Raw genomic sequence first — 26,126 nt, forward strand, 5'->3', positions numbered from 1 at the left:
CCAGTAATTACGTATCTCTTATCAAAAGTACAATTTATCACTAAAAAAGGATAGCAATATAGACACGATTCGTTTAATGTTTTATTTTCAAATGTCAATACTGTATGTACAAAACAATGGGGCGTCACATCATTATCTTAATAGGAAAGCTAATTAATATTCATTGTATTAGTAGTGCGAACATTTTAATATATATGGTTGATGTCGCAATGTTCCGGATTTATAATGTGTCGTCATGATTCCGAGCCGGCCTCTCTATACTGTTTCGCTTTATACAATCCACTAGCCACCTAATACCTTCGTCTACTCCATCACTGAAATTAAAAAATATTTGCATTTTAGTAAAGTCAAAAGCGATTAGCATATTATGTAAAGAGCGTCATTTAAATATATTAAACATTATATGGAAAACCTTGTCAAACATGTTTTGCAAATGAAAATATTTAAATTCATTACTATTTATTTAAGTGCATCATACATAGACTAGACCTGTCTGGACTTATAGTGATGTTTTTTTAACTTCGCGCTATATTCCGCACATAGCAAGATTGATAGAGTGATCCTGCTAATCTAGTGTTAAGACACTTCCATTTCCCACCTTCTGCCAAAATTTAGAGAGATTGCGTCTTAAGTGACGAATCTCAATGCCGCGTCACTAGAGCAAGTAAAATGAAAATATTAAATATTACATTTCCTCGAGTTGGAAACGAACCCACAACCTGTCGCGTTTACAGTCGTGTATATGTGATACGCCTGTCTTGACGCAAGTGAAGTTCAAAGTGGCAAATATTGTGATAAATCTGTATTAAAATTGAAATTTATAATAAACGTGCGATAAACATTTTTAGTGCAGCTCCATGCTTTCTCCTGTCCATGCATAGAACTTAGACAACTCAATCTCAATACATTGCCCAATCTTGGAGGTGCATGCAATGCATATTGAATGATAGAATTTTATGTCACACTTTCTTTACCAGAGACACATCACATTATAAATATGTACATAAATCAGTAGTAATTATTATTTACAACAAATAGTAAAAAAGAGTAAATTAAAATTCATAAAATGTATTTATTAACAAGTAATTAAGCTAATAGAAGTTAAAATTTAATTTAAAAATTTATGAGAAACATTTAATATAATATAATTGCTATTTCATTATAATTACTCTAATTACCCTGTTAATGCAGATGTAGCCATTAACATAATGTCTCTAGCACCAATAAGATGGGCATTCTGATTAAATATTGGCTTTACTGTATGAACTCCCATACAGTCTGGAATGTCTTGTTTATTTGCTAGCACCAAAAGGGGAACCCCGGATAAATGTTCCGAAGCTATCATCCTGTCTGTAAAAAAATATACACATAGGTCATAAAATGTAGGAGAGTAGCTTTAAATAAAAGAAAACAGAGGATTTTTGAGACTTTGTAAACATGTTGTTGTAGATACTACTTCACTTTAGGCACAAATTATTTCTATTTTTCTGGCTGTCTGGCTATACAAAGTGTGATAAAGAGTTTTGTCACCCAGCCTCAATGTCTTAGATTTTTGGTTCAGATTTTACTTTAATGTATCAGAAGGCTTCAACTTATTCTAAATACTAACTCCCTCTTGCTTCACTATATGAAAAAACAATATTTTGAATAATAGCAATTTAGTTTTTTTTGTATGTAAGAAAAAATACAACTGAAACTGCCAGATAATAAATACCCATAAAAAACATTTTTAGCACTTTTTTTACTTAATGGGGTAGACAGAGGAAATATAGTCTTAAGGCTTATCATTCCCCCTGCCTCTGCCTAAAATATCAGACATTAAATGTTGAGTGATGGAATTTGATGCTGCACTTTATCTCGATCGGGAAATCGAAAAAAAAATGTCATTCCATTCATTGGATGAAACAAGCAGTGTAAAGATAGAGTGAATCCCTCTTATATATAAAATATAAGCTGATAGAATATGTAAAAATACTTCAAAAAAAAAAAAAATTAACATGAACTTTGAACTTACCAAAAGTTTCTTTAGATTCAGATACTCTTTCCCTGTCTGAAGAATCTACTATGTAAATAACAGCATGACACTCTGCATAGTACTGAAATATTTACAAATTATAAATTATCAAATTGTAAATTCAAACCAAAATTAATAAGAATTTTGTTAAATACTTTATCCCATAATGACTGTAGTTCTTGCTGTCCACCAAGGTCCCAAAAATTAAGTCTAACTCCGTCTACATCTATTTTTCCTATATTTAGTCCTACTGTGGTAGTGATTCTACTGGGGTTCATCGCTTTGTACTTTTTGGTAAATTTCGTTTTAGTAGCCTCCAAATAAGTCTGCATAAGAAAACATAAACAGTTAAATTTGAGTCATCAATAATAGTATAATTAAAAATATATTTTTTAAAATACTGTTTGAACAAAATCGAAGTTAGATACCGTTTTACCCGCATTATCAAGCCCTAGAATTAGCACACAATACTCGTCTTTTTGAATAACATATTTATAAAATCCATGAAGTAGAGTATACATTTTTTAACATTTTAAATTTTAACATTAATAAAATATGAGAAGATATTTTTAAAATATAAATATAGAATGTTATAAGTTAAAAATAAAGTGAATAAAACCACAATTAAATAAAATAAAAATATATTTCTGTCACGTATGTACGTTTCATGACATTGACATCTGACGTTTATTTGTATTTCATCAGTGCTGTAGTTTTAAAAATTAGTACAATTTTAATAATATGTAAAGAATAACAACAATTCAATTTTAAATATAAAAATATTTTTCCTGATTAACATAAAGGTTTTTTTTAAATAATATAATTATAATTTTTTAATCTTAAATTTATTTTCATGTTTTGAATTATTTTTAATAATATTCAGTAATTTACTTTTTATTTTTACTGTGATACTTAAACCTTAAATCTATGGTCACAATTGTAATTGTTATTTGTTACTGCTTTCGTTATTTTCAGATATGGCATCAAAAGACGTGAAAAAAGGCCAAAAAACACCAATAACAGACAAATCTAGTACATATGGAGAATTTGATGATATTTTAATATCACCTCGTTCTATTAGCCTTTCTTTATCATTTATAGGCGAGGGAATTGGACCAGGTGAATGGATATTTTTAACTGTATTCAATGGTCAGGTTTTAATAGAGACAAAATGGCAAAATAAAAATAAGCTCAACGTAGAAGAATTACCACTAGATTTAAAGCGGCCCTCTTGTCAGTCTTTAATTGCAGATCAGCCTTTAGTATTTCTGCTTCGTGTTGCTGGTGGAAAAGGTGCTAAAGATCCAGATCCTTTGCTAAATGTTGATAATCGTGCTGGAGCATCTGTTGATCTGTTTCCTTTAGTGTTGGGGGAAGAAGAAGTTTTTGTTGAAGCACCTTTTATAAACTTTAATACAGGAATAAAAACCGATTGCGCAATCAAAGTATATGCTAAATCTGTCGGAGAACCTGATAGGACAAGAATACCTATAATGATTACAATGATTTCAGCGCATTGTTTCCCTATAGTAAGAGAGGGAACTGTATTTGTAAGCGCCATTGGCTTAAATGATATCTCCGAACCTGTAGCCGCAAATTTCGGGATGTCTGTGAGCAATAGTGACGTAAAGACTATACTTTGGGCTTCGACAAATAATGGGGGTTCCGTTGCTTGTACAAGTTTTAATATACCCAATGAAGATATATTTATACCACCAGATTTACAGTTAAAAAACAACAAATTTTGTAATTCATATTACTGGAACGCGATGAAACGAGTTCTTGTAGATTCTAATAAACTTCGAGAAAGATTAAGATCTCCATTCTTAATTGAGATTGCTGGAGTTCCAAGAGCCGGCAAGATAGATGTCAGGGGGCGATATATGGCTTTTGTGGACGCGGGGGTCTTACTAGAACCAGGACAGTTTGGCGTAACGACATGTGCAAAGCTGTTATACTATAATGAATGCAACTTGCCTAGTGACTTACATGGTTTATTGGAGCTTCCACCGGCTAGTGCTAAAATAAGTGCACGAGAAACGGATTTTGTAGTAGATGAAAATGGTCATTCAGCTTATATAATATTACGATTTGATTTATATTTCCCATTAACTACAAAGGCTAAGATAGCTTCTCTCTATAATGTTATAGGCTTCCCTTCCCCTCAAGACTCTCAAATACCTGAGTATGAATTGTACACAAGCGTATTCAACGACGATACTAGTATCAACGTTAAAACAATAAAAAAAGAATGTGGAGCTCTCTCTGTACATAAAGAATTAGGTGTTCTAGCGTACAAAGGCCCCTCACAGGCCATACAAAGTGTTAAGCGGACAGCTGCCAATCGCCTTTTATTTCGAGTAAGATCTATGCTTAAGCAATTTCCACCAGACAGTTGTTCTTCAGTTGAGTGTCAGGACATAATCACAGCGCAGCACGCTGCTTGTCGCCGTGCTGTTACAGCTTCGTTTGAACCACAGTCCCCGCCGCCTCGTGTTTCTCCACCTGTTACTTCTGCTAGGAATAGAATAGCTGGAGACAGAAGAATTGCTGAATATCACATTAAAAAAGATCTAGAAGCAAACCCAGAACACCCCCGACCATTACTTGCAAAGATTTTGCTATGTTTAGAAGATAGAAATGAAGAAGAAGCTCGAAATTATTTATTGAAAGCTTTGAGTATTCAAACTAAGAACAGATATTTGTTATGGATATTTGGCGGTTCTGAGTTTAATAACGACGATTCCGGTGAAATAGCATCAGCAGCGTTGCGTATTGCTGCCAAAGGAGATGTTTCTGATGGCACTACAGGAACAATTGGCTGGGCAGCTTTGCATACGTTCCATCATTATAAAGGAAATACATACGCGGCATTTGTAGCAGCACGCAAAATGCGAAAATCATTTGAGCTGCCGAAAGAATGGAAAAAGTTTTATCGCCAGTGGGTGGACATGAGTGGAAAAGAGGAAACATTTTGGATTCCAGATATTATCGATTCAACGAATCCAATCTTAATAGCAGCAGCGTTCTTTCTTTGCTTGCGATGTTATATGCTTAGTGAAAGACTTCTCAAATGTGTAGAAGAAGGCTGCTCTATAAGAGGTTCCCGTTTTAACTTAAAAGTGCACGATACCGTTGATGTTTTTTATTTGCGTGCTGTGTCATTGATTTTGCGCCGACAGCTACACCCTGCTTTAGATATGATTGAAAAAGGTATTAAAAAATTTGGCCCTTCACCTATGATGTCCCATGTACGGGCAGTTTGTCTGACCTACATAAGAGGATGGGATGAAATGTGCGAGAGTGCTTTGATAGAATCAGATCGTGCGGGTGCAGAAATCTGCCCTTATCTACTTTTGAAAGCTGCATTGGGTACTCTCACGAAAGATCCATCAGTAGCATTACAACGAGCTGCATGCGCTCATAAAATTGCACCCTCCGCCCATACAGCACTTACCATCGGTCGAGCGTATGGAAAATTAGGAGAAGATGGTTTAGCTGAACGGTGGGCAGCAGCAGCGGTTAATTTAGAACCTTTGCTGTCTGATGGATGGGCTTTTCTAGCGTTCTTGGCAATGAATGATAGAAATATTAACAGAGCAGCAGCAATGCTCCGTACTGCGAAACAAGCAGGTCCGATAAGTCCTGACATAGAAGAAGATTTAAGGAAACTTCGAAAAATTTTAAGAGTGGATACTTTACCAGACGCATTAGTGAAGGACTTATGTTTTTGCGAATATTATTAAAGTTATTAGAGAGAATAAAGAAAAGTCATCCACCATTTTCCTAATATTTTAGAGTTACAACTGTGTTAATCTTATCTGTTCATATATGGTATATCCTATAGATATATAGGTACATATTTTCCAAAAATAAAATATTAAAAAATTTTTTATAGTGTAGTTTTTACTAAAGGTATATTTTAAATGTACTCGTATCGGTCAGAATGTTAATTCGTTAAACGTCTTTAATTGCCGGATGGAGTAATTAGGGGATCTCAATTTATTGTGTTCTCTATTGGTATAATGCAAACAGGTGTTTAACAGTTTCTCTCCGGGTTTATTTTTAAGTATAAATAATATGTATAGATATTGATAGAACAATCTGACCTAATAACAGCGCATTTAATATCTTAAAAATATATAACCTTCATTTATTTATGAATCTGATGATGGAGAGAACTTAAAGATAATAAACTTCGTTCTCGACCCTCCGACCACCAAATGTATTTTAAATTGACTCTACATTTTTAGAAACGAAACAACTGTATATATTCCTCGGGACCCGATTGAAATCCACAGTTATTTAGGCACATGCTAAGTGCACCAAAAGCGCTAAATATAAAAATATAGGATTAAATATAAAAATATTACAATCGATACTTAAAAAGAAAAAAATAAATATACGTTTAGCTGTACGTAATAAACCTTTTGAATAGTAAACCAAATTATAAGGAACGTAATATGAAATAATTATATTTTATTATATAATCCACGAAAAGCTCGTGAAATAAAAACAGTAACAAGCGTGCTCCAAAATAGAAATGTCATTAGCTATTAATACATCTTAAAACTCGTAACGCTGAAAGGGAACTGTCGTCTGAAAAACTAGGGCACTGATACGAACATTCACTGCATATACATTATCACTGATAATCTGATAAGGGAACAATATGAAAAATAATTTTCCGGTAACTTCAGCCAGGTCATATACTAACAATCGGCCGAGATAATAGTAAATGTCGATTTAATTCTGTATGTCGGTGTGTACGTACACCGTCAGTCGTGAGTTACGCGAGCGCAGCCACATACATACATCTCAGGCGTAAGTTTTCTTTGTTTGGGATGAACATGTGAACAAGAACAATGGCTCTCTCGACGAATTGCTGGAAATATCTCGTGTTGACCTTCAACGTTTTGTTTGCGGTGAGTTTTATTATTAATATAGAAAATAGTCCCGCTTTTTGTGTGTCCCGTTATGCTGAATCAGCGGCGTGTTGTCATAACAACTTGTGGATAAACTTTGTAATATTTACTTTCACACTAATATTGTATACATTATATTTCTATAAACTATAGTAAATTAGGCATTTCCAATTGTAATTAAATGCTAAATTTATATAGACGTCATTCAAGAAATATAAAAAAATCTAATAAACACACTTTTCACAAGTTTTCCTTTACAAACAGCGCTAGTAGTTCCTAGTTAACACGAACTGTTAATAAAAAAGTCAGATTGCATTTTCCCCAAGCGATTTGCTTAAAAAGTAATATGCATTTCATAGAGTTTCCTTGATTTTCCACTAGATGTCGGCCTTACTGCTTTTCGGCGTGAGCGGGTTCCTTCTCTACCGGCTGTTCGTCTACCGCCACTTCTTAGGCGTCAGTGTAGAGTACCCAGCAATTTTGCTTCTCATGATGGCCATCATTACATGTTCCATAGCCTGGATAGGATGGAGAACCGCGAAATCGATGCATCAAATTCACGTTATTATGGTAATTTTGACTAATTATTTCATTAAATTATACAATTACAATTTATTTATATATAAATATGTCGAAATTTTTATAAAAAAATATTTTATGAAATATGTGATGGTTAACGCCATCTATTGTGAAATAAAAGAAACAGTTGAAAGCAACTGTAAAATTAATTTTATTACTGTAAAAACTACTGACAGGATTACATTATTTATTCATTCATAAATATTTAAGTAAGCATAATTGTTAATTAGCTTTATGTTTATACATTTATTATGACTTTTTATTCAGAATTATGTATATATTTATTAATATTTTCAGTACATATATTAATTAATTATCTATTCAATTATTGTAATAAAAATAACTTACAAAATTAATTTTAATTTCCAGGCTGGCCTACTTATAGTATTAGTTGTAGTAATAGAGTTCTCATGCTTCGTGTGGGCGATGGTGGTATGGGACACTATAGAGGTAGACATCAAGACGACCATGACATCTTATTTTATGCTGACTGGTGAAAACAAAGACACTAACGCAGACTCCGTCCGTTGGGACAGATTGCATGTTAAAGTAAGTACAACGCACCCATTATTATACAGATAGATATATCTATTATATATTTTAGTTATCTAGGTCTTCAATTGTTGTAACTGCACGCTAAGAGTTTTAATTAGGGATAAATATTTGTATTTGTCTAATGTCAGTTAAAGGCTAATTTACGCCTATGAGTGCTGCGTTAAGCTTATCTTCAGTTTTAAGTTTGTTTTTCAAAAAAAATCCCCACGAGTGGAATTCAAAATTACAACCATCGCGTATAATCAAAAACTTCTCAGTTGCACCCAGAATGCAATCATTATTATTTAAAAATGCATAAACTTTAATATTCTCAAATTCATAATGAGATAACGCCTCCACAACTTTGTACTTAAGACTAGCAAAGTTTTCCATTTATTTACTGCACCGTGCCAAAGTAAGATGAGGGTAGAACTTTTGATATACGTAATAATAATATCTGCATTAATATTTTACAGTACATAAATCGCACACTGGATGTTTTGTTCTTGCTTATTTTTATAAAAAAATAACTAGTATTATAAACAATGAGAATAACAATAATAAGAAGATAAGATTTATAGATTCCCCTTTACTTGTAAATTTAAATCATTTGGTTATTAAATTAAAAAGATCAACTTGTAATTATTTCGACATCCTAATGGTGTATTCTAATTATTTGAGTTCAAAATTATTTAGATAAAGTTCATTAAACTAACTTTCACGCTCGTAGGTACATTTCTACAAGCGTTGATGAACAGAACTCCTTCTCTTCATTATAATCCACTTAATTATAAATAATGAAATATTTATTAAAATAAAGAATTAATAATAAAAAAATCATTCTTTCAAAATTCAAAATTCAATCTTTGATTAAAGACTTAAATTTTATAATATCTCATATTGGCTCGTGGCGGTGAGATCTGCCATTTAATATCCCGATAATTGTCTTCTATCTTCTATCTTCGTCTCTGTGTTTAAACACTAGGTTCCCTCTGTTTAACCGGCTATATGCGGGATACGGCGTGAAGCTAAATAATATTGACATATTTGCAGTTCGAATGCTGTGGAGTGAGCGGTCCAAACGACTACAGCACAAAGGGCCACGTACCCTTCTCCTGCTGCGGGCAGGGTCCCCTGGATTCTATACAGAAACCTTACACATCTGACTGTTCCACACTGTACCAGAGAGGCTGTGGAAACTTGTTACATGATTACGCTAAGCAACAGCTTCTGTTGGTTGCTATGGCTGCGTTGACAGCGTCTATATTGCAGGTAGGTGTTTTTTGTATTTATAGCTAAATTTTGTTTAATTTACTCTTGAAAGTAAATTAAACGAAATTTTGTAGAGTTTAACCTAGAATATGAAATAGGGAATATGAACATACGCTAGTTTGCATTGTCTTATTCATAAAAAAAATATAGATTGCCTTTTTAAAATTTTAATGTGATAGTTACGATTATCTCTTCTTCTCTACGTTTAAAGGTCGATCGGTCGGTCACGAGTAAGCCAGTACGTAGTACCTAAAAGGTACTAGACAGATTATACAATCATGAATTGCAGAATTAACAAAGGCTAAAGATTTTATCTTCGACTATAATACATAGTTGACACGCTATTGCTGGCGAATGGTTTAATAGCGTGCCCGTAGTTCGACTCATTACACACTTATAAGACTATTTGGTTATAAAAAAATGGTTTTCTAGTGTCTCTATTATATTCTTTTGAGTTGCTTAAATTCCATGGATCCACCGTCACTGCACACCGATCGCACTGCAGGAGCAGGAGCTCGGAGCAGTACCTGGGATTTAGAGAAATATTTTCTTCACAACTTTAGAAAGATTCAAATCCTATTTGGTGTAAAAATTATATTAAAAACACAAGAAACAAAATCATATGCAATGCCCCATCCATAAGTCCTAATTGAAGGAAAGTGTAGACCGTAAAAGTCGTGGCGTAGTGGGACAGCTAACTGCAAACGCGGCGATTATGGATTATGGATTCGATTTCAATTTAGGAGATTTTAATTAAAATTATTTTCATTTCTCCGCTTCGATAGACAAAGGGTGGCGTTCAATTTTCCATCACTCAACACGCAGTGTCTCGAAAATTGTGTGAAAAGTGGGGATCCCTGTATTTTAACCTCCTTGTTGTAACAAAATTTTTATAGTACTAATTATATTCATAGAAATTATCCTTTTATTAAATATATTCAGTAAAATGATGTCAGCGTTCGTCCCAAAGGTCTTAATTGTTTCCAGGCGGCTGATTAACAGCCTGCTAATTAAATTGTCACCATTTAAAGGATGAATGTGAAATTAGTGTGTGTGACCTGCATCTAAGCCATTGTTCTGAATATGGTTGGAATATTAGTATAATACATATTAGTAATAAAATAATGATGTTAGAATGAAATATTTAACATTTTAATCTTCTCTCTCAAGTATAGCGCGGCGTTGAGTTTCGCCGGCTGTCTTAGTGGATACAGCGTGAAGCTAACTTAGTAAAGTACACCTTTAACAGTAAACCTGTCTCATTATTCCTTCATTATTTTAAATCAAATTCATATTCCTAATAATTAGTAGCTTAATAAGCATTTCCATGAAAACGTGGACCAAGAGATCTACGTCGAAAATAAGTAATTTCTAAAAAGAGTGTGCAAAATATTTTAACTAACCATCCAATTAAGGGAATGAACTTTTAATGAAGGCTCCACAAATTATTACCAAAGACTTTTCAGCTTTTTAGAGCTTATATTGAAAAATATTGAAAAAAAACGTATTTACTGAATTTCTTCATTAACATTTACTCATTTAATTAAGAGCTAAAAATATTTAAGATTTTTATCAAATAATCGCATCACAGATAATTAAAGCGTTGGCCAGGGGCATAAGGATGTAACGGGGTTGTGGGTTCGATTACCACTTCGTATTAAATATTTGATATTTCGATTTCCTCGCTCTCGTAACAAGGCAATGCGCGGTGTTAAATTCCGCCACTCAATACGGCATACCTCCAGAATACCGAAGTTCGGAAAGTGGGGAACGGAAGTTTCTCAAAGGGAACGGAACGTTTCAACACTAGGTTCCCGAGTTCCTTTTGCATATCCTTCTAAGTGCTAGATAGAGCTTGAATGTAAATTAATACAAGAATATTATTTTAGTTTTTATATTATGCTGGTGAAAACAAGTTGGCAAAAGTCTCAATAGGAAAGTTACGTGTTTTTTTTATATTTATATTTAAAATCCTATCATACGGGCTTAGTCAGGCAATGCACGGCGTTTAGTTCCGCCACCTAACAGGTAAAATTAACTTTTGTAGGACGGCGTGTTATATTTACATGTCCAGTTTAATCTAGAAAGTAAGAAAGTAAAGACCTAACAAGAATTATGTAAATATAAAATTTCACAAACTGTCCTTCACAGACTTACTTATGTCGAGATCGTGGGTGTTTATTATCCATTGTGATGTATGTAGGTGAATACACTTTCATCACTTATGTAAGTCGATAAGTTTCAAAATATTGGACAAGTTTCGTATTTGTGTTAATTTAATCTGCCAGATTTAAGCTGCTGGATAATTTTATAGTTTGATGAAAACCTATGGTTAGTGATCAGGTCGCTTGATTTCCAAGAGGCGCGGGTTCAAATCCCAGCGGGATTTTTTAGGTGTTTTCTTATAAATATAAATAAGTAGTATATTGATATATTTACAATCTATACTAATATAATAAAGCGGAAGAGTTTGTTTGTTTGTTTGTTTGTTTGTTTGTTTGAACGCTAAGATCTCTGGATCTACTGGGCCGATTTACTATGTTTTTGTTTTGTATGAAAGCTGCATTCTTCAGAAGTGCTATAGGCTATATAACATTACATTACACATATATACTAATAAATTAAAATACTTTCTAATTTGACATGTAATTTATTCTGCCATGTTAATAACAACCGTCGTTGCTAAGCACCGGTTTGCAAAGTCTCTTTGTTGTTTTAAGAAAACGTCACCCAAAATGAACTTATATTTTGATATCCATCCTTATAAAAATAAATATATTATATAATATTTAATAAATATTCTTATAGTTCAAGCAGGCGTAGCCGCGTCTGGGTCCGCTAGTACACAATATACAATGATATATTTACGAGTAGAAAAAGATATGTATTTCTATTTTACATTGAATTATTAAAAAAACAAAGAAAGCTATAAGATAATATTTTAATTAGTTTAACTTTAAAGTGACAGTTTATACTGAAATTATTAATACTTTTTATTATTTCTACTAGTGGACCCGGACGCGGCTACGCCTGCTTCAACTATAAGAATATTTATTAAATATATTCACGAGATTATTTTCAATTCTCAATAGAATTAGTAAGCAAATATAAGCTCAAATAATCAAAAAGAATAATAAGTAGATACACATTATTAGAAAAAAAATATCTGAGTTATTGAAATTAACTAACAAAAGGATTAAAAGTAACTAAAAGATAGGTATTCTTAATATTAGAAAAAGTACCTAAAGTTTTCCGTACGTGCGTACATAGATATCGACTCTACGAAATAACTAAACATTTCTCTCTATTAAGTAGGATAATTTTAGCGGGCAATATCAAATAAAATAAGAAGAGAATCAAAGTGTATTTTAAATTAATTATAAACAACAAATAAAGTTCGAAAATGTATGAAAATTTATAAAACCGTCAACGTCATCTGCCCGTTCGCGTCGGTCATGCTATGCTGCCCGAAGGCTAGGTCATTTGGAATCAGTGACATCTCCTTAATTATTTATTAGTATGTTTTACAGTAAACTATAATTTCAATCTAGATAAAATGCTAAAAGTGACTATTATATTTATTTTCATAAGGATGAATATCAAAACGTCGCGGTAGCGGTCGCGTAGCAACGACGGTTGTTATTAACATGGCAGAATAAATTGCATGTCAAATTAGAATGTACTTTAAAATATATTAGTATATATGTGTAATGTAATGTTATATAGCCTATAGCACTTCTGAAGAATGCAGCTTTCATACAAAACAAAAACAATGAAAATCGGACCAGTAGATCCAGAGATCTTAGCGTTCAAACAAACAAACAAACAAACAAACAAACAAACAAACTCTTCCGCTTTATTATATTAGTATAGATTAGTTGTCTAATAACACTATTTTTGGCTTATTAACTTAATTTTTTTTATAGATTATATATATCAAAGGGAGGGGAGACACATAAAACAACTAGAAAATTATAATTACCTACAGAACAGGTATAGTGTTGGCGAAAAAAACTGAAAAAAAATATTTGGAAGCCGTATTTTTCTAACATTATCTAAGTTTTGGATTTAATATTTACATTCGCAAGCTTCTCTATGAAAACATTTAGTTGATCTCTAACGTAAACATCGTGAATGCTGTTATACTAGATGGCGTTAAGGTCCCAATAATTCGTTATAGGTATATGGGTATATCAAAACTCGAAAGTGAAACGCTAACCGTCATATTCTAACTAAGGCCTAAGTATAACCTTCCTCGATAAATGGACTAGCCGAACTAAAAATGTTTTTTTTTCCCATTTGAACTCATTAGTTCCAATTATATTAACACTTTTGCGGCGTTGAGTTCTGCCACTTAACACGCAATGCCTCCAGAATTCGGCACATGTCTTAACACTAGGTTTCCTCTGCCTACTCTGCTGTGTGCGGGATACACCGTGAAGCTATATGCATAAGAAAACCATTTCAGTTATAAAAGTGCCTAGATAGGTTTTTAGACCTTTACGTTTCTTACACATTTTAGTAAGTAATATCATATAGTCGAACCATTTTAAAATATTTTCTATAATAAAGAAGACCTATTATTATATATTTTATATATCGTAAGTATATAGATAAATACATTTGTATATATTTATGATAATTATTAAATAATTAATCCATATGAATGTGTATTAAATGTAAGTAAAGTAGGTTTCCTGTTGCGTTGTCTATTTACGTCCATATGCTTCGTCAAACAAGGTTTATTCCATAGAATTCAATTACGACACATTTACTCATAAAACTAGGTATTGTGGTACAGTCGTCTCACTTTAAAGACGATAGATGTAGGTTCAAATATTACGCCGAATAGGGGAAGACTATTTTTTTCTTTATCTCACGCAATGCCTCCAGAATTCTGCAGAAAGTGGGGAAAGGAGTGTCTTAACACTAGGTTCCTTCCGCCTACCTTATTTATTATGTTATTTGTTTGTATTCAATTTTACTCTTTATTATTTATGCGCAAAATATGTTTATTTTTTTATCTGTTAAATGTCCTCCTTTCCTCTATGTATGCAATAAAGAGTTTTATCCATCTATCTATCTAATACTAGTTACTAGTGTTAGTAATTAGTATTCTATCCCCGAATGGGAATCGAATAGCCGACCGTCGCGTTTTCAACCAGCCGCTATTCCCACTCAGCAAATCTCAACAATTATTTCATACTTCTTCATTGTATTTAGTAGATTTCTTTGAAACGTTTACATACTTCCGGTATCTAATAATTTTCAATTGTGAATTATTCTTCCGATTGTTTGTTAAGTGAAGTGAAAAATAAGGATATTGGTAATATTAATCGTGTTTGTTTTATAATTAACTGTCATTATTTCGAAATATGTAGGGAAGATACGTATAGGATAGGTTTTACGTAGTCAAATAATTCTTCACATTCCATACACTGTTTGTAGAAACGAAAATTACTTTGTTTTCCTTTTGTATTTTTTTCTTTATCTCATAGCCTGAACATAAATATTTACATAATTATGGGTTAGCCATATTATACTTTTACGAATGTAAAATGTTTTAAAATATAAGAATTTAGACTTGCTTGATAAGAACGTATGGATTAGTGGTCAGAGTTTAGATAGTTTTATAGAGAAGCCTATTTTAATCTCGCTTCGTTCAAATTTTTATTACGTTTCCTAAAAGTATTTTACGTTTCTTAGTGTCGAATAACATTTTGAACATATTAAAAAATGCTAGTCATATTATTTTTGTAATATTAAAAATACTTATTGCTTCGCCATGATACTAAAAAGGCGATTACGTTTTACTTGTCTACTCTACGCTACACGAACTCGGAGGATCCGAGGTAATTTAATAGGATAACTATTTGTATCTTATGATAATGAGGAAAAGTAATTACATTTCGTCATTATTAAATTAATGACATTAATTTGACAATTAATTTAATAATGAGAAAATGTATTTGAAAAAAATAATGTAATAACATTTCCTCATCAAAAATACAAAAACGAAAACATTGAAATATTTATATAGACATCAAACATTCAATTCATTTGCTGTAAAATACATATTTCATGCTTTAAAAACAAATAACTGTATTTCAGTTCCCAGTAAAATGACTGATCTGATAAGGCCTAAACACTACATACAAGCACAACCTATATTTCAAGGTAAAAACGCTACGTCCAGTTGTCCATGGCATGGCCACTGTAAATATTTTTTTAGTTCCGCACATAAAAAGGTAGGCAGAGGGAACCTGGGAACCTAGTGTTAAGACACGCTGTTCCCATTAAGACACTTCGGTTTTACACTTTCCGCTGAATTCTGAAAGCATTACGTTTTGAGTTACGGAACTCAACATATGAGTAAATATAATTTAATGAATTGTATTTGTATGTGTTCTGCAACGGCCAAGAGTAACATGAGATTGTAAGTAAAAATATGTGGCTCTCACGTTGTAATGTTTAGATATTAATCATGATTATAAAGGTATAATATACGAGAGTGTAGAAAATCTTATGTATCAAAAAACAAGAGAAAAAAAAACTTTGTTCTCTGCTTTTATGTAAAACTTTTTCGATCGAGCATATGAAAATATTAAATATTTCATTCCCTCGAGTGGGAATCGAACTCACAACATGTACCACTTGGCCACTAGCCACATAGCATGTCATGTTTATTTTGTTATAAAAGAGCTAATAAATTTAACAATATTGAATTTCCCATACATTACCTACCCCAGATTACACAAAATGATTCATTAATAACCACAATTAATATAGTAAATATTAATTCTATAGTATTCAACTATTCGTATCTTTATAGCTTGAATATTCTTGACTCGCAATGACACACCGTCATCCGTGACCTCATCGCGCCCTAGTGGGATGTGGCCTTCGGTCTTACGTGTTTTGAACCATGATTTATTAATGTAATTAAATTAAATGATGTAAAATCAATGAAAAGAATTATGCTTTTTGATAGACTTATTTTTTCGAAAAGGAGGGGTAGAACATCCTCGTAGATATTCATCAAATTATCTACCTATGCATTTTTTTTAATTTACTCGGATTTCCTTATACAAATGTAACGGGGAATCCCTGAATTTACTTTTCGATTTCGAGCGTAGACAAGTAGGTAGGGTTGTCACATAAATTGGAATTAAATAAATAAAACGTGCTTATATAACCGCTGTCTAGACTCTATACTCAACAACCACCACGTTTTGGTATATACTATAGAAATGACCATTTATATTATTTATTTTTCAACTCTTTGTCTATTTGGCATTTATTGCCAAACAGAACATTGCACTTTTGCTATAAATTTGATAAGAGTGGAATTTAATCCAACGATCTATAAACTTACAGTCAGTCCTTTTAAGGATCGATCATGGATCCAATTACGGCTTCGCCCGCTTAACCTTATTGTCATAATAAAGTCAAATTATACAAAATCTTTATATTATAGTTGTCTACCTATGTATAAGCTTTATTAATATAAAGTTCCATTTAAATTCGTTCTGTAGTATTTGCAAAGCATGTGACAAACATTCATCCTCACAAACATTTATAATATTAGTAGGATACATTCCGAAATTGTTCCAACTTGTGTCATTTTAAACTTTTTATTACTAGTGATTAGTTGATTACTAATAGTTGAATACTAGTAGTAGTTTTAGTAGTAGTTTCGTGATCATGGCGTGTAATCAATTAGTAATTATTCTTAATATTATTGTTTAGTTAGTCATTACTTATGTATTCGTTGTTGGAAACGATATCAGATTTGGTCGGATCAATAGCTAACCTTGAAATTTCTGGAATCTATTGACGTTATGTTTATTTGAAGAGTCTATATATAAATAGGGAGGCGAGTCTGTATGTATGTTTGTTATCTTTAACCGCTAAACTGTTAAATGCATGATCAGATTGTTTAGTCTTTAGGTTATCAATTATGATTATGATATATGTTGTAGTTTATAGTAGTTTTTGGAATTAGATGAAATTGTTGATATTTATTAGGTACTAGCGGCCCGCTCGCGGTTTCACCCGCGTGAACTATGTTATTATTAATTTCTGTCTCCATGGCTACGTCCTAGTGACGTCTATGCAAAATTTGAGACTCCTAGCATTTGTAGTAACGAAGTTTCATACAAACTTTCGACCCCAAAAACAACCCCTTAGAAGTCGAATATTGCAAATTCCCGTCTTAGCGAGCACCTACGTCCTATAAGTAACTCCTATGCAAAATTTAAGATTCCTAGCACATGTAGTTTCTGAGATTTCGTGATGAGTGAGTGACCTTTCGATTTTATATATATAGATAACTATTTTATCTCCTGTAAGCTTATCTTATTTAAATAATTTCGCTTTATTTTCCGTTAACAAAAAAATTACATACTTACAATTGTGTTACTTATTAACATAAAATAAAAGAAAATATCTTTCCCAATATAAGATAAAAATAAGCACGTCTCGCAATACGTAGGTACATCTTTTCCGCAATGTTTCATGAATCGTGGAGAAATAAGGTAGGTATTAGGCAATAAAAAAAATCTAGTCCTAACTTCTGAAAAATAATATTTTTTTTGGTTCTCCACGAGGAAAACATTTCGTACTGGGTAGAATATAGCTTTACAACTATCGCAGTATTTCAAACAAGAACCACCTGGGATGGCCCAGGTGGGTTTTCTCTAATATTAAAGTCGGATAAATATTTACTACTTCTGAATACAAACAAACAGCGAAAACAAAAGATTACGTTTATTAATAACCAATTTTTAAGTACTGAGTTCATTTCTTCTTTCATATTATTCATCGAGGTCATCGTGGAGCAATAACGCATCGTCTGACTTTAAACGCGACAGTTGTTGGTTCGATCCTATTCGGGACAATGAATTTTTTTTCTCACGTAAAGAACGAAGTGTCTAAGCTCTGTGGCTTCTGCTTAACTCTCTGTATCCGTGTTACAAGGTGAAGCAAAAAAAACAGAAATAAATATATATATATATATATATATATATATATATATATATATATATATATATATATATATATATATATATATATATATATATATAAGCTTAAGCAGGTGTCTGTGTTTGTGTATGTGTGTATAGTAACAATGATCTCAGTAACCATAATTATCTTTTATCATGAACATAATTTCTTCCGTGACGCTAATTTGAATGAAACATTTGTTTACTCTTAACTTAGCATTGTTTGTATATTGGTGACTACGAACTCGTGATGGACTTGCGACATCCGTAAATAATCTCTTTCACAATAATTAAAGTGAGTCAGGATTTCGTCTGCTATAAATATCAATTAGATTTTAATTAACTGTATTTAAGACTATTTAAAACCATCGTTGAGTATCCAATTGTCGACATGATGGTTGTGGATTCGATTCTCATCTTAAACCTTTAATTGAATTATTTTCAGTAGGTCTACCTAATTACTAATTAGATATAAAGCAGTTCGGGTTTCGACAATTGCTATAGAAGAAGTATAAAATAAACAGTCTTCCTTCCTCCTAGTATTAATCCCGACTGTTGCCAGGGTCCTACTGAACCTACTCCATTTTGCACGGTCTTTTGTGTCCTCGGTGGTTAGACCATTGGCTCTCATGTCCTGCATCACGACATCCAACCAGCGCTTCCTTGGGCGCCCGGGAGGCCAAAACAGCGTTATGATTTATATATGAAAAAATTGTCAATGCCTAACCTGCATAAATGCATTTAATAAAATTAAAAAAAAACTGGCCAAATCCGAATCTCGTCCATTAAACATCGGTACCAACTTGGTTGTCTAATTTTGTATCAAATGAACTACAAATGTAAGTTTTTAATTTCATACAATAGTTAGCAAAAACGAAGCGCAAACGCTCGTATGTTTTGGCTACGCTAATTCTTCTGTGCTCCAAGGAACTGTAGATATGAATATGTGGTATTAATTTCACCTTAATAAGATCGACTCTATCGTGCTATGCGAATCCACGTGTTCTTGAGAAAAATACGGACAGACAAACATATCAAGTAATCCTAAAATGTTTGTTGAGTATAATATTAAAGCAGATATTTTAGATATTGTATTGAAAGAGCGGGTTCTAATACAGGCATTACTTGCTTAAAGGGAGATCTCTGTAACAATTATTTCTGTGTAAAATCTATTGAACAAATAAAGTATTTTTTTTTTCTACAATATTTCATTTTCTATTGTGAGATTTAGAGCTTTAAAAAGAATTGTATATTTGCCGCATCTATTTTTATCATTAATATAAACGACAGAGACTTTATTATAGCATAGTCAGCTCCAATTAAGATCAATTTAGATATTCTTATTGTGCATTGTAATATGTATGTGTACATAAATAAAATTGGCATCTCTGTGCTAACATAATATAAGCAGTTTATTTTCTTAGAAATATTATTTAAATTGTATTTTTTAAATATAAAAAGTAACCAACTGACCCGTGAGAATATTTCGCATAATATGGTGATTAATTTATGAATAATTTAATAACAATGTGGGAACAAGCCAATGCACTCTATGACAACTCATTATTTTTTACTTTGCTATATCTATGAAGGTATAGAGTCATTAACATTAAAAATATTAAGAATTTGTTTGGTTAAACGCACTATTTCTCAGGAACTATTGATTTGTATTGAAAAAATATGTTTCTGTTGCATATAGTCAATTTATCGAGAATTTTATTAATTTATCTACATAACATTATGTCAATCACTTCGATTCCACTAACTGTACCTATGAGTAGAGTTACCTCCTGTAGGTACTTAGAATTTCCCAATACTTAGTTATTAATACTTAGTTAATTCCATGTGACGACGCGGGCGAAGCCGACAATTATATTCATGAACAAATATTATAGTAAGGTATGAGATGAGGCACGCTTGTGCCGTGGTGTCGAGGCAAATCGTTGATTGATTGACGCGTCGGTATTATTAGTTATAGGAATTGAATACTGGTCTGGTTGTTTTGCGATGGTTTTAGATTCGAGAAATGTCTATATTTTAAATATATTTTGTAAAATATGTTGGAGAACGTAGTGTCTTATGTCCATTATGACTTTACATTCCGTGTCAATTGCAGAATAGTCAGCTGCCTATTTCAGAATTTTTATAACAAATAGCTACAAAATAAATTATATAAAGGTTTTATACAATGAGCTAAAGTCATATAAGATCATCATTCATCAGTCATATTTTCTTAGGCGAAGCGAAGCGAATTTGAAGCGAAGATTGGAAAACGAAGAAATGCATCCTTGGTTCTCTCTGGTTCACATAAAATTATTTTGTCGGATATTTTATTTATATATATAGATGACTAAGAGGCAATGCAACCTTGCCCCGAATTGGTTCAAAACGATGTGACGTCAGCCATATACCTATTACGAAGATGAGACATATATAGATCTTAATTGGAGCAAAGGTTATACCTAAGATTAGTTCACGTGTTATACTATTTTACCTCTTGAATGAGATAAGTCCCATTTTTGAATGAAATAATTTCGCCTTTCCTTTCCCCAATTCTCGCCACCACACATTAAAGAAAGACAATTCTAAAGAGAATTAGAGGAGAGGAACTGTTTTCTCCACATAAAATTGGACATTGAATTGAATTGTCTTTGCACCCTACTGCTCTAAAATAAAATAAAAAAATGGTTAAGTGCGAGTCGGATTCTGTTCTGATTGATGATTTTAGGTTTGGTTAAATTGGTTAAATTCCCTGAATGTCACTCGGGAAACGTTTATATTTAAAATATGTGTAACATATAGGTATATGCAAACGTAGTGTGTAGCACTACGTTCGCAATGCCGATCATCTATGAGGTTATAGTTCTATAATTCCGTTTTCACCTTTTGAGGTACACAGCTCTAAAAAGAAAGTACAAGAACAAAAAATACAAAAAGTTACTACATATGTATTAAACAATTGTATAATATAATCTCATTTCATAGAGCATAATATGAAGATTGGCGAGAGGATGTTATACCATACACCTGCTACGTGGGAGCATATGAGCATCTACTCTATTTTCCATCTCTTTCATTCACTAGGCATTGGAAAGAGACGGATATATGCTCCGGTGCGATAGTTAATGGCATAGTGATTAGGTCCTGATGAGGATGTCAGTTTAGAGATCTCCGTAGGGGATAAATGATCTAGCTTGTTATGTGATCGTATTTAAATGGTTGTAGGGAGTATGTTGTGAAGATAATTATATGTTATACATATGTTTATATAATATTGTGTGTGAAGTTGTGTATTTCTATATAAAAACTTAAATTATTAAAATTGATCTAATAGGACCGAATTCTATATAAGAGTACCTACATTTATGGTCAGGCTTATCATATTCGTTTTCTTTTGAATTTTACAACGCAACGGTTTGGATTCGATTCCCACTGGGGGGAACGAAATATTTATTATTTCTATTTCCTCCTGATTGAGTGCGTTGAGGGCATTGAGTTCCTGTACCCAACACGCAATACCTCAACAATTGGGCGGAGAGTCTAGAACGGAACTGTCTTAATGAGGAACGGAGTGTTTTAACACTTATCTGCCTATCCTGCTGCGTGATGGACATAGTGTGAAACTAAAACAAATATCTATTTACAAGATAACGTAATTCTGTGGAATAATTCAAATCGAATTCAACTCTAAGAAGTTAAGAACAAAAAAGTATTGCTTCCCAGATCTGTAGTGCTGATGTCAACATTTTGTGTAAATAGTCAGAAATTTAAAAATATTTTTTGGATACTACATAAGATGACAAATTGTTAATGTCACCAATAACAAAATAATTATAAATGTATGAAATCAAACACTTAATAACCTAAAGATAATAATTTAAATGACTCAATGCTATAAATGAATAATTGGGTTTTTCAAATTAAATTATTTACAAGAGTATATTATAACTTGTTTGCTACTTGTATGTTCATACTGAAACATAGATATACAGCGTAGTAGTATGTACAGACAGAGGACATTCCATTCCCCATCATCCATTGGGTGATGGGTCATGGGTGATGGTCCACCCAATTTTCGAGACATTGTGTGTTGTGTGGCGTAACTAAATGCTGCGCTTTGTCTTGTTACCAGAACTAGAAATAATTCAAACCCCTGAGTGAGAATCTAACATACAAGCGTCGTATTTTTAATTAACCGCCAACTAGGTATCCATTAAATACGATATTTTCTTTACTAGTAACTAATAACAAATATAGTTATTTTATATGATTCAAGAAAATATCTAGAATGAATTTTAAAAGCATAATAAAAAATATAATTATGCAGACTATAATAAAAGATAACATGCAATATGAGTAATGTGGGTTTAATTATTGAATTATTATTGACATTACAGTGCGAGGGTAGATAACAATTCTGTTTTATTTTTACTATTTCTGTTTTTAGTCATTTTGTGATACATTTAAAAGCCTTAGTGTCAAAAGATCACTTTGGGACGTTAAATATTTGGTTATATTAAAATAAGTTATTATTAATTAAATATAGATTTAAATGAAATTAAACGCGACAGTTGTGGGTTCACTATCCTCTCGTTGGGAATATTAATGTGTATTTAATTGATTATAATTTCCTTGTTATGGAAGACAATGCGCGTCGTTAAGTTCCGCCATTCAACACGAAACGTCTTGAAAATTCTACGGATAGTAAAGTAACGGACTTAATGTTAATACACCGTAGCAGATTTGTTATGAGGAAAAAACGTTAAAGATTTTTTTTATAAATTTCAAAGAGATTTATTTAAATAATGTTGCGTTTATTAAAATATTTTTAAAACAAGCTCAATGTTTAGTCGCTCAGTCAAAGCTAAAAGCAAAGGAACCTTGTTCAAATAAATTATTTGAACCATAATAAAAAAACACAGTTAAGTATTGTTAAGTTAAAAAAGGTTATGAAATAACAACAATGTTATAACGTTACGTTGAATGCGCACAGTGTTTTGTACTAAGAAGCTATTGTTCTAATCTCAGTGGCGAGTGCCGAGTGACTCAGATTGTTAGGCACTTCCTTGTATTTGTATACGACTACGAGTACGTTCTCTTTACTTGATATCGATAAGTGCTTGGATATTTATTGTGTTACATATTTATACTAGGCGGAGGTTGGCGGAAAGCGGATGGGTCCGAGGAGCTGAGGATCGAGTGTGGTGGCGAGAATTGGGAAAGGCCTATGTCCAGCAGTGGACAAGTGGATGATGATGATGATGATGATATTTATACTTCGACTATTTTTATATCTTAACTTATATTTTATTTGACAATAAGATTACAAATAAGATTTTATTTGTTTTGGTGTAACCAACAAACCGCCAAAACTAAACGCTACTGTCTCTACATACTACCGTTTGGTCTCGTCTATTATCATCTATCTCTTCATGCATGTCTTTGGGGGGCCCTCCAAGCTGTATTTTTTATTTCCTCTCATGCTTTTTGCTTTTGCCCATGGACACATGCGGAGACTAAACTAACTGCAGAACGACCACGACTCGTCGAGCCTACTTTAACAAGTACTTATGGGAGAACAGAATATGATTTAATACTTTATTGGCTGTGCTACGATCATAATAATATATTTTAATAGGTACTATATAAGGAAAGTATCTAGAAAATTCTTATTGTCATAAATTAATATTAGAATCCTATTCAGAAAATCAAGTTACAGTGCCGTCATCGTAATTACGTCATTTATTAGTGTATTAATGACGCTTTGTTCCAATTATATTAGTAGTTGTTGATAGGAATAATAGTTGTTAAAACGTTTATTGGGGGTTTTTTGTATATGTTGAATCACTCTAGCTCCTGATAATGGATGGGTTATTAATTTCCGGAATTTCGGAGGTTATGGATGGAAGGAACCGCGTAGAAAATCTCAAATAGAAATATCTTATCATTGTTTACCCAGCTACAGGGGATAGAGCGTGAAGTTGATTTTTTTTTTTTGTAAGGTCGGCTTATGTTTAACTATAGTTATGTTACAATTAGGTACTTATATAGTGCTAATCAATATATAAATAGAAACAAACATGATGATACGTTTATATAAGAAGACAATGACTCTTATCATTAAAAAAAACCCCTAATTAATATATTTTTTGGTTTAAATCCAATGTGACCCCAACTCGTGTATTTGGCGCACTTTTGGACTTGTTCCAACTGAGCCACGGCCGTGTTCCATATAAGTACGTGTATCTAATTTATGTGCAAGGATGTACATTGCGCATTTGATTTCTTTTCATTCAAGTCTTGTTTAATGACGTATTACTGCCCTTTATTGCATAATCGGCAGACATTACACTTCCATCTAAACGAATCTTAAGCTTGCCTGCTATAATGATTATAAATTAACTACTTTACACTTTTGCCCCTGCATAATATGGTAAACTTAGGAGGGATTCTGTTAAGTTCTTATTATTAAGACATTCCTGTTCCCAGCTTCCGCCTAAGAATCGAGACATTACTTGTTGCTCACGTAGGATCTGAAAAAAGATTATTAATCAAAACCACAATTACCACGTTTCACTTCACGCTGTATTACCGCGTCACAATGTCCTTAACTACAGATTAAACAATAATATTTAGACGCCTGAACTAATACTGAAATAAAACTGAATCACATTTCCCACCATAAAAATTGAACTCACAACTCTAACTTAATTATAGGTATTAAATTCCATCAAAATCTAACATTTATAATAACTTTCAGAGTTCCGGTATCTTCTGCACGTTCTTCCTCGCGCACGCTATCAAGGAACGTCGTAGAGCGTCGATTCGACATTCCGCTTCCATACGAGAGGCGTTCTCTGCGCCGGATGATTCTCTACTGGCCACACCAACTGCTCCTACGTCCACCTTGCCAAAATATTAAGTGATAGATAATAATAATTATTGTAGAATTAGAATTAAATGCCAAAATGTATGAAAAAACGCTGGCTCTTATTCTCTTTCTACGGGCGACTATAATAATATACTTATTTCTGATTGTTTTTCTTTAAATAGTGATTTCAAAAAAAGAATGTTACAGATTAATTTATTATCTGCTTAGAATTGATTAATAATCGATTTATATTTCATTATAATCAATTCTAAGCAAATATTTTTGATTTTATATGTTATTTAATATTTCGAATTTAAGAGTTAAGACTGCATATACAATGAAAATGCTCCGAAAAGTAAAAACACAAAGATATTTGTATAAGTATACAAATATAACCTTTTTATAGAGTTATTATTTTTATTAATTATCTAAATATGTTAGAATATAGTTTTAGGTACATTTTTTAACTAAATGCATTTAGTTTTAAATCAAGCAAAGAATGGAAGGAATGTTTTATTAATTTATTACTGGATTTACTATGAACACAGCTATAACAATCTACTAGACAAGACAGTTTGGTTTTTTTTTATTAAAATGCCATTGATTCATTAATAATTTTAAATTTAAGTCACTTTTGAACTAATTTTAATATTTAGATGTGATGTAGGTAGTTTTGACATACGACAAAAAGTCTGAACGCTGTCACAAATTTCACAAAGTCGATATAATTGATCGAATGTTTAATTATTTAAAAAAATGTCATATTAATACGTTTCGAAATATTTTTAGATATAAAAAATAAGGCTTTTTCATTTTATACATGTATGTAATAAACGTAATTTTGAGATTTGAAGCTCGAGAAAGCTGCAACTCATATATTTTTTATTTTGTAACATAATTTTATATCTTTTTATAAATTTTACTTA

At 32.1% G+C, this 26,126-nt stretch overlaps 3 protein-coding genes across 4 annotated transcripts; 2 read left to right on the forward strand and 1 right to left on the reverse strand.

Annotated features, from left to right (window-relative positions):
• Positions 1 to 68: 68 nt before the first annotated feature.
• On the reverse strand, positions 69 to 2,696 carry Arfrp1 (ADP-ribosylation factor related protein 1). 2 transcript variants are annotated; one of them, XM_085205345.1, is made up of 5 exons: positions 2,443 to 2,696; positions 2,170 to 2,340; positions 2,015 to 2,096; positions 1,179 to 1,350; positions 69 to 314 (listed from the first exon to the last, which is right to left on the reverse strand). In XM_085205345.1, the coding sequence occupies exons 1-5, from the start codon at positions 2,533 to 2,535 to the stop codon at positions 221 to 223; spliced, it is 612 nt and encodes a 203-aa protein (XP_085061471.1). In that variant the 5' UTR covers positions 2,536 to 2,696; the 3' UTR covers positions 69 to 220. The 2 variants fall into 2 exon arrangements, with proteins under 2 accessions (XP_085061471.1, XP_085061472.1); XM_085205346.1 differs by having other exon boundaries at positions 2,451 to 2,591.
• A 256-nt stretch (positions 2,697 to 2,952) lies between these two features.
• Positions 2,953 to 5,889, forward strand: LOC146527885 (uncharacterized). Its single transcript, XM_085205333.1, has one exon. The coding sequence runs from the start codon at positions 2,992 to 2,994 to the stop codon at positions 5,758 to 5,760; it is 2,769 nt and encodes a 922-aa protein (XP_085061459.1). The 5' UTR covers positions 2,953 to 2,991; the 3' UTR covers positions 5,761 to 5,889.
• Positions 5,890 to 6,733: 844 nt separating this feature from the next.
• Positions 6,734 to 25,253, forward strand: LOC146527886 (23 kDa integral membrane protein-like). Its single transcript, XM_085205343.1, has 5 exons — positions 6,734 to 6,939; positions 7,321 to 7,509; positions 7,888 to 8,067; positions 9,106 to 9,324; positions 25,090 to 25,253. The coding sequence occupies exons 1-5, from the start codon at positions 6,880 to 6,882 to the stop codon at positions 25,249 to 25,251; spliced, it is 810 nt and encodes a 269-aa protein (XP_085061469.1). The 5' UTR covers positions 6,734 to 6,879; the 3' UTR covers positions 25,252 to 25,253.
• Positions 25,254 to 26,126: the final 873 nt, after the last annotated feature.

Source organism: Heliconius melpomene, chromosome 20, assembly GCF_056956725.1.
Source record: "Heliconius melpomene rosina isolate 202511_hmr_F chromosome 20, ASM5695672v1, whole genome shotgun sequence".
NCBI lineage: Eukaryota > Metazoa > Arthropoda > Insecta > Lepidoptera > Nymphalidae > Heliconius > Heliconius melpomene.

What these genes read in the sequence shown, in the direction of transcription:
- Arfrp1 (XM_085205345.1), bottom strand. Translation starts at nt 2,535, where the DNA reads ATGTATACTCTACTTCATGGATTTTATAAATATGTTATTCAAAAAGAC. An exon ending in TACAGTCATTATGGGATAAA is followed by an intron (nt 2,097 to 2,169) that starts GTATTTAACAAA and finishes TAAATATTTCAG; the next exon opens with TACTATGCAGAGTGTCATGC. An exon ending in TGAATCTAAAGAAACTTTTG is followed by an intron (nt 1,351 to 2,014) that starts GTAAGTTCAAAG and finishes ATTTTTTTACAG; the next exon opens with ACAGGATGATAGCTTCGGAA.
- LOC146527885 (XM_085205333.1), top strand. Translation starts at nt 2,992, where the DNA reads ATGGCATCAAAAGACGTGAAAAAAGGCCAAAAAACACCAATAACAGAC.
- LOC146527886 (XM_085205343.1), top strand. Translation starts at nt 6,880, where the DNA reads ATGGCTCTCTCGACGAATTGCTGGAAATATCTCGTGTTGACCTTCAAC. An exon ending in CCTTCAACGTTTTGTTTGCG is followed by an intron (nt 6,940 to 7,320) that starts GTGAGTTTTATT and finishes ATTTTCCACTAG; the next exon opens with ATGTCGGCCTTACTGCTTTT. An exon ending in ATCAAATTCACGTTATTATG is followed by an intron (nt 7,510 to 7,887) that starts GTAATTTTGACT and finishes TTTAATTTCCAG; the next exon opens with GCTGGCCTACTTATAGTATT.